Source organism: Palaemon carinicauda, chromosome 28, assembly GCF_036898095.1.
Source record: "Palaemon carinicauda isolate YSFRI2023 chromosome 28, ASM3689809v2, whole genome shotgun sequence".
Classification (NCBI taxonomy): Eukaryota; Metazoa; Arthropoda; class Malacostraca; order Decapoda; family Palaemonidae; genus Palaemon; species Palaemon carinicauda.
Genome location: NC_090752.1, coordinates 46,213,008 through 46,228,817, shown reverse-complemented (window position 1 = coordinate 46,228,817; position 15,810 = coordinate 46,213,008). Strand labels below are relative to the sequence as shown.

Sequence of the window (15,810 nt, the reverse complement as noted above, 5' to 3'; positions counted from 1 at the left end):
GAGCTCACTTTGCTTGGAGGTAGGACTTCCAGGGGGATAGGGCGGGCAGGCAAGTTTGATTAAATAGCTAAGGTTTGTGTAGTTAGGAAAAATACAAATTATCTACGAATTTGTCATTTGTTCCGTAACTGACATGCAAACCACGCTATTTAATAGGGGTGACTCACCCATTAGGAAGGGTGGACATCCCAGCCAATACTGGCTTTTTGGCTTTGCCCAGAGGCTCGTTATTTGAGTGTGTCCGGACCCAAGAAATAAGGAGTCCCTGCACCTCGCTAGAACCTTGCTACGCAAGGACTGCGGCCTACGCAAACTGTGTGTGAAGGTATAATGAAGTGTGACTTGTCCTAGGAAGTTGACCTGAAGTTCCTTAGATGAAACTTAAGACTAGGACTCTCCCAATACCACCTCGTCAGGGTATGAGGACGTGACAGTATTAACTTAATACTAGGAACACAAGGGAACATGGTTTACCTGCAGTGGTTTGAGGTCAGCTATTTAGAGAACCCAGGATGCGGCTTTCCCCAAGAGAGGGGATGATGAAGAAAAGAATAAGGGCTAGTCAAACCTTTTCATTCATGCAGACTAAAACCGGGTAACAATGCCCTCAACCTGCTACTTGTCCTATAAAGAGCTTGAGGTTTTAAACCAGCTGTTTTGCAGCCACCACAGGGCCGATAGAGAACGTATCAAGGCTCCTGCGAGTCACGTCTTGCAGGTAGTGGGCTGTGAAGGTTGTCTGCCGCTTCCACACCCCAGCTTGAAGGCCCTACGTCACTGAAAAATTCTTTTTGAAGGCCAGGGACGTAGCTATGCCCCTGACATCATGTGCTCTAGGGGCGACGTGACGGAGGAGGGTCTGGATTCAGGGACAGATGAATCACCCTACGAATCCATGCTGAGATGGTGTTCTTAGTGACCCTCCTCTTATTCCTCCCTGTGCTAACGAATAAAGCTGGCACATGAGGACGGACTGCAGCCATTCTTTTAAGATATAGCCTCAAGCTCCTTACTGGGCATAGTAGGGGATGGTCTGGGTCATCTGTTACAGAACGGAGACTAGAAACCCAGAAGGAGTCGAACCGAGGGTCAGATACTCCCGGATTCTGAATCTTAGCAATAAACTCAGGGACGAATCTGAACGTTACCTCCCCCCATCCCCTTGAATGGGCATGTCATACGAGAGACCATGAAGTTCGCTAACACGCTTGGCCGAAGCCAAAGCTAGTAGGAACACCGTCTTCCAAGTTAGGTGGCGATCTGAAGCCTGGCGTAATGGTTCATAGGGAGGTCTCTTAAGAGACCGAGAACTCGAACCACTTTCTATGGAGGCGGTCTCACTTCCAACTGAGGGCAGGTAAGTTTATAACTTCGTATGAGTAGGGAAAGTTCTAGCGAAGAAATGATGTCCATTCCTTTTAGCCTGAAGGCTAGACTTAAGGCTGAGCGATAGCCTTTCACTGCCGAGACTGAAAGGCGCATTTCTTCCCGCAAATACACGAGGAACTCTGCTATTGTTGGAATAGTGGCATCGAGTGGAGAGATACCCCTTCCACGACACCAATCACAGACGACTTTCCACTTTGCCTGGTAGACAGCTGCGGATGACTTTCGCAGATGTCCAGACATCGTGACCGCAACTTCCTGCGAAAATCCTCTCTCAGCAAGGAGATGCTGGATAGTCTCCAGGCGTGAAGTCGTAGCGATGCTACGGCTTTGTGGAAGATGTTGGCATGTGGTTATCTGAGTAGATTGTGTCGTGGAGGGAGCTCTCTTGGTAACTCTGTTAGGAGTTGCAGAAGGTCCGGAAACCATTCCGCGTGATGCCATAGCGGAGCTATGAGGGTCATCGAAAGACTGACCGATGTTCTGGTCTTGTTGAGCACCATCCTCATCAGACAGAACGGGGGAAAGGCGTAAACGTCGATGTTGTCCCACTGTTGGAAGGCATCCTGCCAGAGAGCCTTGGGATCCGGGACTGGGGAGCAGTACAGCGGAAGCTTGAAGTTCAGAGCTGTTGCGAACATATCCATAGTCGGAGAGCCCCACAAAGTCGGGACTTTGTTGGCTACTAGATGATCCAAAGACCACTCGGTACTACTCACTATCTGAGACGCTCTGCTCAGATTGTTGGCGAGCACATTCCTCTTGCCTGGAATGAAACGTGCTGATAGCGGAATCGAGTGGACTTCAGTCCATCTCAGTATCTCTACTGCAAGATGGGATAGCTGCTTTGAAAAGGTACCTCCTTGTTTGTTGATATAAGCCACTACTGTGGTGTTGTCGCTCATTACCACCACAGAGTGACAGGTATTGTTGGAACTGTTGAAGGGCCAAAAAGACGGCCTTCATTCTATTAGATTTATATGGAGGCACTTTTCTGATTCTGGCCACAGGCCTGAGGTGGTGTGGTGCAGTACATGGGCCCCCCACCCTTTCTTTGAGGCGTCCGAAAACAGCATCAAATCCGGGGGAGGACGAGAAGATCCACTCCTCTTCGTATGTGTCACCCACCACTGGAGGTCCGTCCGTTCCGCAGGTCCCATAGGGATCATGACGTCTGGGAAATCGTAACCTTAATTCCACCGGAACTTGAGCCGCCACTGGAGGGATCTCATCCTGAGGCAACCGTTGGGAACTAGACGAGCCAAAGATGAAAGGTGACCGAGGAGACGTAACCACGATTGGGCTGGAAGTTCTTCTCGTCTGAGAAAAGGGCTTGCGACCTTCCTCAGCCTTGCTATCCTGTCGTCTGATGGGAAGGCTTTGTGGAGATTGGTGTCTATGATCATGCCTAGGTATACCAGTCTTTGGGTGGGAAGCAGAGAGGACTTCTTGAGATTTACCATGATCCCCAGATCTTGGCAAAGTCCCAGAAGCTTGTCCCGGTGTTGAAGAAGGGATGACACCGAGTCTGCTAGGATCAGCCAGTCGTCCAGATAACAGAGGAGACGGATGCCGATCCTGTGTGCCCACGAAGATATTAGGGTGAACACTCTGGTGAAAACCTGTGGTGCTGTGGAGAGAGCGAAACACAGCACTTTGAACTGGTATTCCTTGTTGTCTAAGCTGAATCTCAAGTACTTCCTTGAAGACGAATGGACTGGGATTTGGAAGTACACATCCTTCAGATCCAGTGTACACATGAAGTCTTGAGGTCTCACTGCTAGTCTGACCGTGTCTGCGGTCTCCATGCTGAACAGTTTGTATGACAAACTTGTTCAGCGCCGAGAGGTCGATGACTGGTCTCCAGCCTCCAGACGCCTTCTTTACAAGAGTGTCGACTGAAGACGCCTGGGGAGCCGACAAGGACCTCTTGGAGAGCGTCCTTCTTCAACCGGGTCTGGACTTCTGCCCGAAGGGATTGTCCCCTTGCTGATCCCATGGCAAGGGAGCTCAACGACACTGGATTCGTCGTCAGGGGATGTAGAGATGTTGTGAACGGGACGCGATATCCCTGACTGATTACAGAAATCGTCAGGAATCGGCCCAGAGTTGCTGCCACTTGTCTGCGCAACTTTGTAGGCATCCCCCACTGGTGGACATGCAGGGGGACTGCCAATCCTAGCGTTTGCGGCCTCGGCTGCTCCCTCTAGGATTTTTACCTCCCCTGGAGGACTTTTTGCTTTTCCTGTCCTTGACAGGAAAGGGCTCAGACACCACTGTCTTCGCTGCTACTGTCGGTTTCATGGTCCTAGTAGGACGGGACTGCTGGGATGCTGGAGGTTTTATAGGGCTTGGATGTCAAAGCCCTATGCAGGAGGGAGTCTTGGTGGGACTTCCTCCACCTCTCAGCAGCCTGTTCCACATCCTTAGGCTCAAACAAGTTCATTCCTTCTAAGGAAGAATGCCTGAGCCTATTTATCTCAGTGCTAGGGACCTTCTGATGGAACCTCTCAGCCACCGCATCCCACGTTTCAGGATGGTATTCGCCCACAAGTTCGAGACTTGGTGGGCCAGAAACTCGATGGTGCGCGTGCCTGAGAGGAGGAACGTCTCCATAGCTTTCCTGGTACGTTCTTTAGAGAAGTCCTCAGAGCGTAATCAGGATACCTAAGGTCCCTAACCAGATATCCACATGGCTTGCATAGCACACTTCGCAACCTTCTCCTGGTTAAGGATCTCGGTTGCCGAGAACGAGACCTGCCGGTTGGAGTCTCTCTCAAGAGGGACTCCCCTGGTAAGCTCTTCCAAAGAATGGTGGAGAGGAAGAGCTAAACAAGGCTCCTCCAAGATCTCGAAGTACCTCCTCTGCTGTACGCAAGGAGGTGGGAGAAGCTTGTTGCCGGCACTGGAATGGTTGGAGGAGGCCAACTCAGAGAGCTGGACAGCGATCTTGTCCCTGGTACTCTTAACCCCTGAGACCAGGGCAGAGCAGCACGGGCCTTAGAAGGTTTTTGAGTGCCAAATACGTGGTCCAAGACCGTGTCTTTGCCCTCTCGAGGGGGCATCTCTGGGTCGGCAAAACCATTGAAAGCCCTCATAAGAGTCAGGACCTGCCAAAATGCATGCTCTGACTCTTTTAGTTTTCCTCCGAAAGTCGGACTAGCAGCAAAGTCTCCTGTCCCCAAAGGCTATTCTTGGGGATATTCGCGTACGTTCTCTGAGAGTAGCTGGCTCCGTTCTAAGCCTAGACGAGGATTTTGGCACTGTCTTTGAGTCCTTCGACTCCTTCCTGGGAAGGATGTAGGACTCTAACATGGACAAAGGCAAGTTCTTCTCCGCCCCTACGCGGGAAGACTTTTCAACGCGAGGTGGGGTTTCCCTCATTGGTGCGATGGGGGAATGTCCCACCTCACGTGACTCCCGAGGATGGGAAATCCTTGTCCGACAGGGAAGGAGAAAAAGTCCGGGGGGGGGACTCACCTCGAAGGCTTACAAGGAAACAACTTAGTTCTTGGAGAAGTCACCGCGTCCGAAACTCCTCTTTTTCTCTTCAGAGGGGTAGAGACAGCCAAGGATCTGTGCCCCAACATAGAGAGAACAGGCTTGACAGCCTGTGTAACTGCTCTGATTAGCGCACCAAACCATGGCTGTTGACTGATAGCTGCGCTGTCAGACACTCCCTCTGGAAGGACAGGGATCGACGGATCCCTGGGAGGAGTTTCCATATGGGTGTTCGGCTGAAAAGAAGAAACAGGGTTCCTGGACCTTTCTGGATGCTTCCCTTCCGCCGCAGGGAGGGGAATGCGGTGATGGCGACCTTGCCGTGCACTGTCCAGCAGCCTCGCGTGCGGGAGGGTATTGACGCTGGCCCGGGGGGGCGCGTAAAGGCTGATTCACACCTGACTCACACTCACGTCCACGCAATTGATCGCGTTCAAATATTCTTTAATGATAAACAGGCAGAGTATTCAAACCATCCATTCAATCATTTTCGCTCAACTCCAGTCACGGTCAAGCTCACAATCAAAGCAAAAGATATTTTGAACGTGCTCAAACTTAAGCGAGAGGTGTCTTCCTTCATTATATCTGATCCAATTTTGGACAAAATATACTCGAATGTCCCTTTTGGCATGCGGAAATAATTAAAGAATTTTTCTTCGTCATCTATAAGATGAGGATATAAAGTGTTATATTCTCCTTCACTCTTCACTAGCATAGGATGCACCCAAAATCTCCTCCTTTTTCTCTCTCCCTCCTCCTCATCCAGTGCTATGGCTATACCCGCTAATTCTAGATACGAAAAATCACACATGGTTCACCAATGCCAACACAAAACAAACTGAGCTCAGGAGAGCTTGAGTGGCATATGTGAACACACCAGTAAAATGAGCGGAGTGAGAGCTTGACCGTGACTTGGGTGTGAGCGCGAGTGTCAGGTGTGAATCAGCCCTAATGGTGCTCGCGCAATGGAGACTAGTGGGAGACTGGCGCGTGCGAGGGTGCGTAGGAGCGCGCGCGGGAGACTGTGGGCTCACTGGAGCTTGCGCAGAAGACTTATTGCGCGCGCGGGTGAATGTTCGCGCGCATGTGGGCGCGCAGGATCAGGTCGTTGGACACGTGGGCGAGAGTTCTCGCGCCCCAGAAGATGTAGTAGGGCACGCGCGCGCGCAGGAGAGATGCCCCTGGCGCGCAGTTGAAGCGTGTGTGCGTGGGCGCGCGTCAGTATGCGGGCGCGTGCGCATATCCTCGCCCAGATCCGAAGATTGTGGGCGCGCAGGAGAAACGGCTGTGCGTGGGCGCGCAGGAGAGCACTGACGTGTAGGAGAGCGCTGATGGAAGGGAGAGCCCTGGCGCGCAGGAGGTTGATGGTGCGCTACGCCATGCGCAGGAGAACATTGGCGCGCATGACCATCATGGCGCGTAGGGGAAGTATGCGCACGACGGCGCTTACGCCCTTGATGCCCTGAAACAGGGTTCGGTGCCTGACGAGCATGGTAGTCAGGTTTCGTGGGCACGTAAAGCGCATCAGCCCTCGAGAGCGGCGACGGAAGGTCAGCAGGTCTGTCAGGTGGAAGGTCGACGTGTCCTTTGAAAGAACGTTTCCACCGAAGGGGATCGCGAACGATCCGCTGAGAGGTCCAGGATCATAGCAGGAACAGTCAGTGAACATTGACGAGGCTCCTCTGCGGCGGACTGCAACGACGACGATGAACCAAAGAGGCGCCTCCTCACCGCTTTAAAAGGTGAAGGAAGGCCTCTCGGGCGAAGGGGAAGGCGAGCCTTGCGACGGATGCGCACTTTGGGGGCCGTTGGATCAGCAAGCTGACCTTCTGCAGTCCTCCAAAGAGGAGTCTCTGTAAGTGAACTCCCCGAGGGGGAGAAACACAGGCAGGAGAGACTGTTGGACTTAGTTTCTCCCTTGTTGGTTGAGCAGGAACGGGAGAAACTAAGCCCTCAGTTACTGCGGGATGTGAAGAGGCAGAGGTATTAGGAGATACCGCATTGGATACCTCTGACACCACAACGTCGACAATTGACGGAGGATCAACCTCTGCCAAAGTCGGCGATTGCTTGACAGCGGCACCCAATCGGATGATGTCAAGGAGAGCTTCCTTGGAGGGCGAACCCTCGAGCCCCAAGGTAGACCAAAGCTGAAATAAATCGGTTAATGACACATCCTCCCCCGGGAGGAGAGGTGAAGCTGCCTCGCTAGGGGAGGCAACGCTATCTCTCGAACCCCGAGTTTGGAAAACAGAACCACGGTCTACGCTACCACTCGACCGTCTCTCGAAAGAGACCAATCGAGTGGGAGCTTCGGAGGAAGTTTGGGCAATGGAAGAAGAGTCCTTGGGTTTTTCTCCTTTCAAAGAAACCTTCGAAGGAGAAATATCCCGCCTGGACTTCTTACGTCGCCAAGAAAACCTCTCCCACTGGGAGGTAGACCACTCCCTACACTCACCACACTTATTATTACTATCACACCGTTGGCCTCTACAGTAAGGGCAAAGGGTGTGAGGGTCTGTCTCGACCGCCGACATGAATGTTCCGCAGGGGCGGTTGGGTAATCCAGGACAGGTGCGCATAATCGCAGAGGCCAACTTCACACACAAACCTGTCAAAGAAAAAGCAAAAAAGCATTAATGGCTGTCAAGAGAAAGGCGAGGATGAGAGAGGACACGTCCGTCTACCATCCGAGCCGAGAGCAAAGTGAGCTCAAGCACAGGTGTGTTTGAGGGGGCAGATAGCAAGCTACCCTCCCCTACCCCTGCTAACTAGCGGTGTGGGTAGTAAACCCTCGTTAAATTTTAATGGCTCGTCATTTCAGCTACGCCGAAAGTAATACCCCTATTAAATAGCATGGTTTGTATGTCAGTTACGGAACAAATCCAAGTTCAAACAATTTATTTTTATATTTTAGTTAAGCGCCATTTAAGATCTGAGGTTCCGCTATACTATAGTTCTCTAGTAAATTTCATATAAATTTACTTCACAGTAGTACTTCAGTCATGACATCATGAATAACACCCTTCAGCAAGCCTTTTGATAGAAGTTGGGACATAGCAGTATTGTTAGAACTGTGAAGTACTGTACAACAATAACAATCTTGCAATTCAGGAAGGACCATTTTAAATCATGTAACACTTTTCTTTTAAACAATTCCAGGCAAGCCTTGTGAGCTTCAAAGGGGATTGGGAGCCTATACTGTGGAATGATCTGGGGATGCCAAAAGAAACTATAGTGAATTTTATCAAAAAGAGGCCTGAATTTCAAGAGGGAGCCTACGTAACTCCAGAACAGGCAGCAGCTGTGAAAAAACTTGCTCCATTTCTTAAAAGCGCTGATGATCCTGACGACAGTGGGGAAGATTAACTTAATTCAGTTCTGTAGAAAATTAAATACAGTTTGTAATATAAATTTTAGTTTTTAGCTTGGCTAATATTTTTGTTAAATGCTTAATTTTATAATTTATGTAGTCTATTATATCTATGAACCTCCCCTAATGTTCACATTGCTTCTTCTCAGAAACTTTAATTAAAGTTTACCCGTAAAATTTTTCTATTTTCCTTCCCTTCAATACACACATGGCCTTAGTAAAGTTAGTAACATTCTAGCAGTAAGTGGTAATCTTCAGTACTGCAGTACTAACCATACCTTCTTCGGATTGCTTGCGTATTACTGCATATTAAGATTTCTTTCCCTGGTTTTCTTGGCAATACTGTATGGATTGTGCACTGGAATTGTTTTTGGAAGTTCACTCCTTATCTGCATTCCTTTGATATATCATGTAAGGGACAATACTATGATTTAAAGTATTTAAACTGTGGTGAAAAATTTACTTTCCTCATGATACCTCTCATGAAAGTATGTTTCAGTGGCTGCATAACAAGTTAACAGTGCAAAGCACAAAAGGACTCTTGCTGTACGTTCAAGGGAAAAGACCAGGTTATTAAATCTTAAGCATGGCATATTGTTTTTAATTAAATTTATTCTCTTTCCTTTGCTGGTATCCCACCTCCAGTAGTGTGTGAGTGTCACTAATAGAAATAAAAGAATTTTAATCATGAAATTTTTTCATTCTATACTTGCCTGATGTCCATATACATGTCCATCCTCCTCTCCACTGCTGTGTGGTGACAAGAGAATAGAATTATTTAGACCAAAACTGAAGACAACAGAGACTGGTGCATCATTTATCCCTTACTGCTAAAATGTTTCTTCTTTTATTAAGGGCATGTGTTAATTGAAAGAAAAGAAAATAGGAAACTAGATGTTTTACAGGTGAAGGTCGATTAAATAGAGCTTCTGGAGAAGAAGCAATATGAACAATATGAGTATAGAAATAAAAACAATTATTAAAATTTTGTTTCAAATTATATAATTGTTCATTAAAACCGCTATTGTTTGTCAGAATGAAAATAAAGAAATCTGAAATGTTGGATGCAAGCCTTTGTCTTTTCATTACTTATTTTACTGTTAAACCTCTCTGCCAGTGGGTACTCAGTTATGTCTATCCATCTACCAAGGCACTTCCCCCAATTTTTAGAGGGTAGCCAACATAAAAAAAAAAAAAAAAATAAATAAAAATAAAAGGGGACTTCTCTTCGCTCCTCCCAGCCTGACAAGGAATTCGACCCAGTTTGGTTGGTAATGTTAGGGTGCCACAGCCTACCCTCCCCTATCATCCACCACAAATGAAGCTTCATATGCTGAATACACTACTACTAATACTTGACCGGAGGAAGCAGCAAGACCTATCTGAACAGTCACAATCGCTCGCCATTCATTCCTATTTCTAGCACTCTTGCCCCTCGCACTTCTATCCTCCTATTATCTAGAGCTTTCTTCACTCCATCCATCAACCCAAACATTGGCCTTCATCTTGTACTTCTCCCAACAACTCTTGCATTCATCACCAGACTGCCATTTTCTATTTTCTTTACGTGGCCAAACCACCACAACACGTTCATTTTCACTGTAGCTGCTAATTCATTTCTTACACCCGTTCTCACACTCACTACTTCTTTCTTAACCATATCTAATCAAGATCACTAGCTATACTCATCAGACACTTCATCTCGAACACATTCAATTTCTGTCTGCCACTTTCATCCACCACATCTCACAGTTGGTACAATCACTTTCTCATACAGAACTTTTTACATTCACTCCTAACCCTCAATTCTTTTACCATTCTCTCACTCCCCATAACACTACATTCACTCTGACGTACATCTGCTTCCACTCCACCATTTTCAGCAACAATGCACTCAAAGTATTTAAACTGATCTACTTCAAGTAGGGTGTATGGGGCAAAAAGCAGGCGTAGTACGTTGGACTTGTTAGCAGCCTTACCCAGAAATGGGTGGCTAAAAAAACTGGTTTGCCACTGACTACCCAGCTCTCAGATGTGGCTCCAAGTAGATATAAGTGTACTCTATCGGCCACACTCCGGTGAACCATCTCGGCTGATGGTCAAAACCATCTAAAGGTAGCAGTGTAACTGATACACTGTGACATAGAGGACATCACCTCTAGGAACACAAAGTATGAAGCATCAGATCTGGCTGAAGACCCATATATGGGCAATGTCAGAAAAGGTGCAACAGCAGTGATGCTGCACAGCGCGAACGAGTAAAGATGACGTGGCACAGCACGAGCCAGTCTTTACACAAAAGAAGACATCGGTCGCCACCGTGGAAAAGGGCTGGGAACCCAACCATGTATAATCTCCATGTTAACCATGAGTTAAAACCAAAATGTCGATAGAGCCAACAGCAAAAATGGGTATACTATATTGACAGAAGAGTCAGTATAACCATGCTCGGTAGGGAAATCAGAGGACTACAGTCAGATCCAGACTGATATCCTACGACTGCAGAAAACAGAAACAGCATAAGAGTAGGCACATGGAATGTTAGAACTTTTGCACTGAATGGAAAATTTGAAGAAGTAGAAAAGAAAATGCAAAGAATGAACATAGATATTCTAGGTTTAGGTGAAATATGATGGACAGGAACTGACAAAACTGATAGTGAAGGAATCACTTTCTTTCATTCTAGAGGTGATAAATGAGTAAGGGGAGTCGGCATAATAGTCAATAAAACAGTATTGAAATGTACACTGAGGTACAAGGCAATATCAGAAAGGGTTATGTTGATGAAGATAAAAGGACATCCATTCAATATAAACATAATAAAGTACAAGTATATGCTTCAACACAAGATTATACAGAAGAAGAAGCAGACGAATTGTATGACCAACTAGCAGTGGCTCAAAAGCAATGTATATCTCAAGAAATTGTAATGGTAATGGGAAACTTTAATGCAGTTGTAGGGGTAGGGAAAGGACGTCTTGAAGACAGTTGTATCATACAGAGTAGGAAAAAGGAATTTCAGAGGAGAAAGATTAATATCATGGTGTGATACAAACAGTGTTTTTAACAAGCTTATGGTTCAAAAAATCTCCAAGATTACTATAGACATGGAAAAGCCCAGGAGACAGATGTAGAAATCAAACTAACTACGTTACAATTAACAAAAAATTCAGAAATGCTGTACTGAACATAAGAACACATCCAGGAGCAGAATACTACAGTGACCATGTGCCAGTGGTAACAACACTAGAGTAAAACTAAAGAATTTAATGAAAAGGCAACTAAAACTCCTAGTAACAGACCAACAACTATAAGAATCATATAGAAATGACGTGTCAAATAGGTATGAGGTACTGAAATGAGAAGAACCACTGGAGGCCGCAAAAGAGCTAGACAGAGACTGGTGAATCCTACAAACTGCCCTAAAAGAACCAACTAAAGATCTAGTACCCAAATAGGAAAGAAAATGACATCAGAATTTGATGACTAAAGACATACTTGATAAAATGAATGAAAGAAGAAGGAATAAAGAAAAAAAATCCTCAAAGATATGAAGAACTAGCCTTACAAAATTAGACGGGTGTATTACAGCAAAGGAAAACTGGATTAATGATCAGTGTGAAGAAGTAGAGGAATTAGAAGGAAATCACAGATATGAGAGTATGCACTAAGCACAAGAAAATAAGAAGTGTGATAAAGAATAAAGAGGGGTTATTGGTGATGGAGATAGAGGATGTTTTCATACATTGGTAAAAATATGTGAAGGATCTTTTTGAGTGTGATAGAGGTGATAAACATAGGTTGCATATAGCAAAGTGGAAATTTTGGACTAAAAAGAAATGTACAGTAGAATTGGCAAACTAAACATATAACACACGATACATTCCAAAAGAGATGAATAGATTCATCTTCATTGCTATCCCAAAGAAACCCAATGCCATAGAGTGCAGTTTACACAAGACCATCAGCTTAATGAGCATAATACCAAAAATAACATTAATAGTATTGAATAGAATAAAAAGTACAAAACCAGAAGTTGCAGAAGAACAGTATGAATTTACATTAGGGAAAGGTACCAGAAATGCAATATTCACCATGCGCAGGTTAACAGAGGGCAATAGTGGTTCAGAGAGATGTTTTTGTGTCCTTTATAGACTATGAAAAGGTATTTGATAAAGTTAGACACTCCTAACTTAAAGATATTTTAGTTTAAATATTGATGGCAAGGACATTCAGCTAATTATCAACTTTTAATGGAGTCAGAAAGCTACAGTAAACAGCGAGAATAATTTAACGCCATGAATAGAAATAAAACGAGGAGTAAGACAAGGATGTGTAATGTCACCAGACCTCTTCTCTATATATGGAGAAATCAGGATGAGAAGTATATCAGGAACGGAAGGAATAAGAGTTGGAAGAGAAAATATAAATGACATTAGATTTGCAGATGACACTGTGATCATAGCTGATTCAGAAGTGAAACTGCAAAAAATTCTTTAAAGTAAAAGTGAGACTGAGAACATGGGACTAAAACTCAACATAAAGAAAACAGTAGTGATAGCATAAAAAACCTGGAACCTTCAAATTGCAACAATATAATGGATGGAGCAACAATAAAACAAAAAATGCCTTTGTATATCTAGGTAGTATGATAACACATGATGGAAGATGTAATAAAAAAAAGAAAAATACTAAAAGCAAAAAAATGCCTTCAACCATCTGAAAAACCTATATATCCTTCTGTTGTGATGTCACAAGCGATCTCATGTGCATATGGCCACCATGTTAGAGGTAACGCTAGAGGTAAACAAAAGGCGAACTACGAATCGATTCGCTGGTTTTCAATAGTTCCTTAACAAAGGGTGGCGTTTAACTGTTGAAACAATAATGGAGAAGATTGGGGGGGTATATGGCTGTGCCAATCAGTCAACTAGAGACAAGAAATTCTATTATCATATCCCTACAGTGATTGCCAATTAAGGTGAAAGGAGTCAAGTATAAAGTATGAGTACAATATGTGACATTCTTCATCCCAAAATACATTGCAATGAAATTAAAAAATGTATTACTTCATGGACAAAAGTATTTGCAAAGCGACATTTTCCATAGACTTGCATGGTAATTTAGTGGCACAGATTATTCATTTAAATGAGTTCTGCTTGGTATGTGAAACTTGCCATGAATTTTCAAAATCATTTCATCTTGAAGTACATAATTTCAAATCTATTTTCTGACACCCAATTACTAAACAACATCAACTTTATCTACACATTCTGTGATATCTCTTGACACGAAAACTTCTGCATATGAACTTTTCAAGCTGCGAAACGAGATTCGAAGATTTTTTTGCTTCCTATTGCAAAAAAATTTTTCATGCTACGAAACAAAGTACGGTACGAAATTCGCCCGACTGCCAAGACTAATTTTAAAATTCGCTCGCCACCAGCCGTAAACTTGCCACCATCCTCCCATTTGTTATCTCCCTACTTTGATGATAGTTACCACCATACGATCCTGCTCTCCTATTGGTCAGCATCTATCCCATCATGCATCTATGTATCAGCGTCTCTCAATCATTTTGTTTTGGAAGTGCTATTGTTAACATTGAATTTGTTTTGGTGATTACGCTTTAGTGCTTTTACTTACTGAATTGTGTTGCGTTACTCAACTTATTCGTTATTAGCCATGGATCCCTAAAAAGTTACTGATATGCAGGGAAAGAAAAAGAGGATGCTCTCTAGGGAGACTAAGCTTGAGATAATCAAGAAATATGAGAGGCATGCGGTTAAGTGCGATCTCTATGGAACATGGCCAAAATCTGTTGATGACAGGAACCATCCTTAACAGAAGGAAGACATCAAAGCAGCAACACCTTCTAAGGGAGTGACTGTTTTCTCCAGCAACGTCCGTGATGAGATGGAGAGACTGCTTCTTCTTTGGAATAAGGGTAAGTAAATGGCTGGAGACACGATCACAGATGATAATCTGCCAGAAGGCCAGCACCATTTTCGGTGATCTCATGTGTGCTCAGGCCGAAAACGACGCAGAAGGGACATTGAAGCAGGTACCCCCGAGTTCAAAGCTTCTTAGGGGTGGTTTGAAAAATTCAAGAGACGATATGGTGTTTATTCCGTGGTGCGGCATGAGGAGGCTGCCAGCTTTGACACGAAAGCAGCCGAAGCCTTTGTTAAGACGTTCGACGATTTGACTCTCCAGGAAGGTTACAGTCCCCCCACAAGTGTCACATTCCCTTGCCTCTGCCATTCATAAGTGACCTTTTAAACCTGCACGTCAACTTGCACCGTCTCCATATTCTGTTCCGTCACCATCAAAGTAACGGACACCTTGTTTCTGTAGAGGTAAGAACTGTTAAGTAATAAGAATCATGTTGTGATTAGTTATTCACAATTTGTAATAATAGCATTATCATAAGGTCTGAATTTAAGCTCAAGTTTGCCAGCAATAGTTTTTTGTTTATTTGATTTGTATGGCATAATTGGCTTTCACTCACAGCTTTCTTGACAACAGAGCTGTTTACGTTATTTCATAGCACCTCTCCAGTGTTCAAATTTGATTACCACAACAATTCCTTGCCATAATATTTTTATCAGTCATAGCCTGGCAACTTCCCCTTTTTCATAACTTTAGTCCAACTTAAAAAAGGTTTCAGTTGCCGTAATTACCAGCACATTTCATCTTTTCATGCCAGTTATCATATCTAGCATGGAAATGTGTATATACAGTAACGACCATGAAAGTAAATGGGTTTTAGTCTAGCCTTATGGCTGACCTATAATTATGGGTAGACTAGAATAGCATGCTGTGAATAATTTAGGAGAGATCGAGTCTCCATCAGAATTTTCTCACCATCTTCATGTACTATAGTTTTTTGATTGCTCTAATTCCTGTATAGATATCTTCAAGTTTTCCAATATTAGATTCATCTATTCCTGGTCTTTGAGGGGCTTTCTCAACTGCTGGAAGTTTTGACAGAATCAAAAGCTCTCTCATTGTCTATAAATGCCATAAATAGTGGTTTGTCATACTCTGTTAATTTTTCCATAATATTATACAATACATACATACATACATACCCATATATATATATATATATATATATATATATATATATATATATATATATATATATATATATATATATATATTTTAAAATGATCTCAGGATCGTTTGGGCTGCTTTCATTTGGCTGTACTATTGCAATGTACAATGTACACAGGAAAGAAAGAAAATACTTGGAAAGTAAAAGATTAGAACATAAATACAGTAGATGTTAGAAAAAAATTATCTAATTGCATATATGGAAAATCTCAAAATATAGTACAATACAGGTACAGTATTTGAAATAATAATTTGTAAAACTATGAACTAAAACCACCATTTACTGTATCTGAATTTATTGTTTAAAAATTCAATCCTGTAAAACAAACCAAATTCGAATTTCCAAAGGGAAAAATTATAAAAAAAGCACTTTAGATTAACATCCTGCCTCTCGGTTTAACTATAACTACGTACATGTTATATTAAATGAA

General features: G+C 44.0%; 1 protein-coding gene across 1 annotated transcript in view; it reads left to right on the top strand.

Annotated features, from left to right (window-relative positions):
• The window catches only part of LOC137621559 (uncharacterized protein KIAA0825 homolog), a 132,483-nt gene extending 123,164 nt beyond the window's left edge, over nt 1-9,319 (top strand). The window contains exon 14 of the mRNA XM_068351952.1: nt 8,050-9,319. Coding sequence (XP_068208053.1) covers nt 8,050-8,256 — 207 coding nt within the window. The 3' untranslated portion in view covers nt 8,257-9,319. The remainder of the gene's footprint in view (nt 1-8,049) is intronic.
• The last annotated feature ends 6,491 nt before the right edge of the window (nt 9,320-15,810 follow it).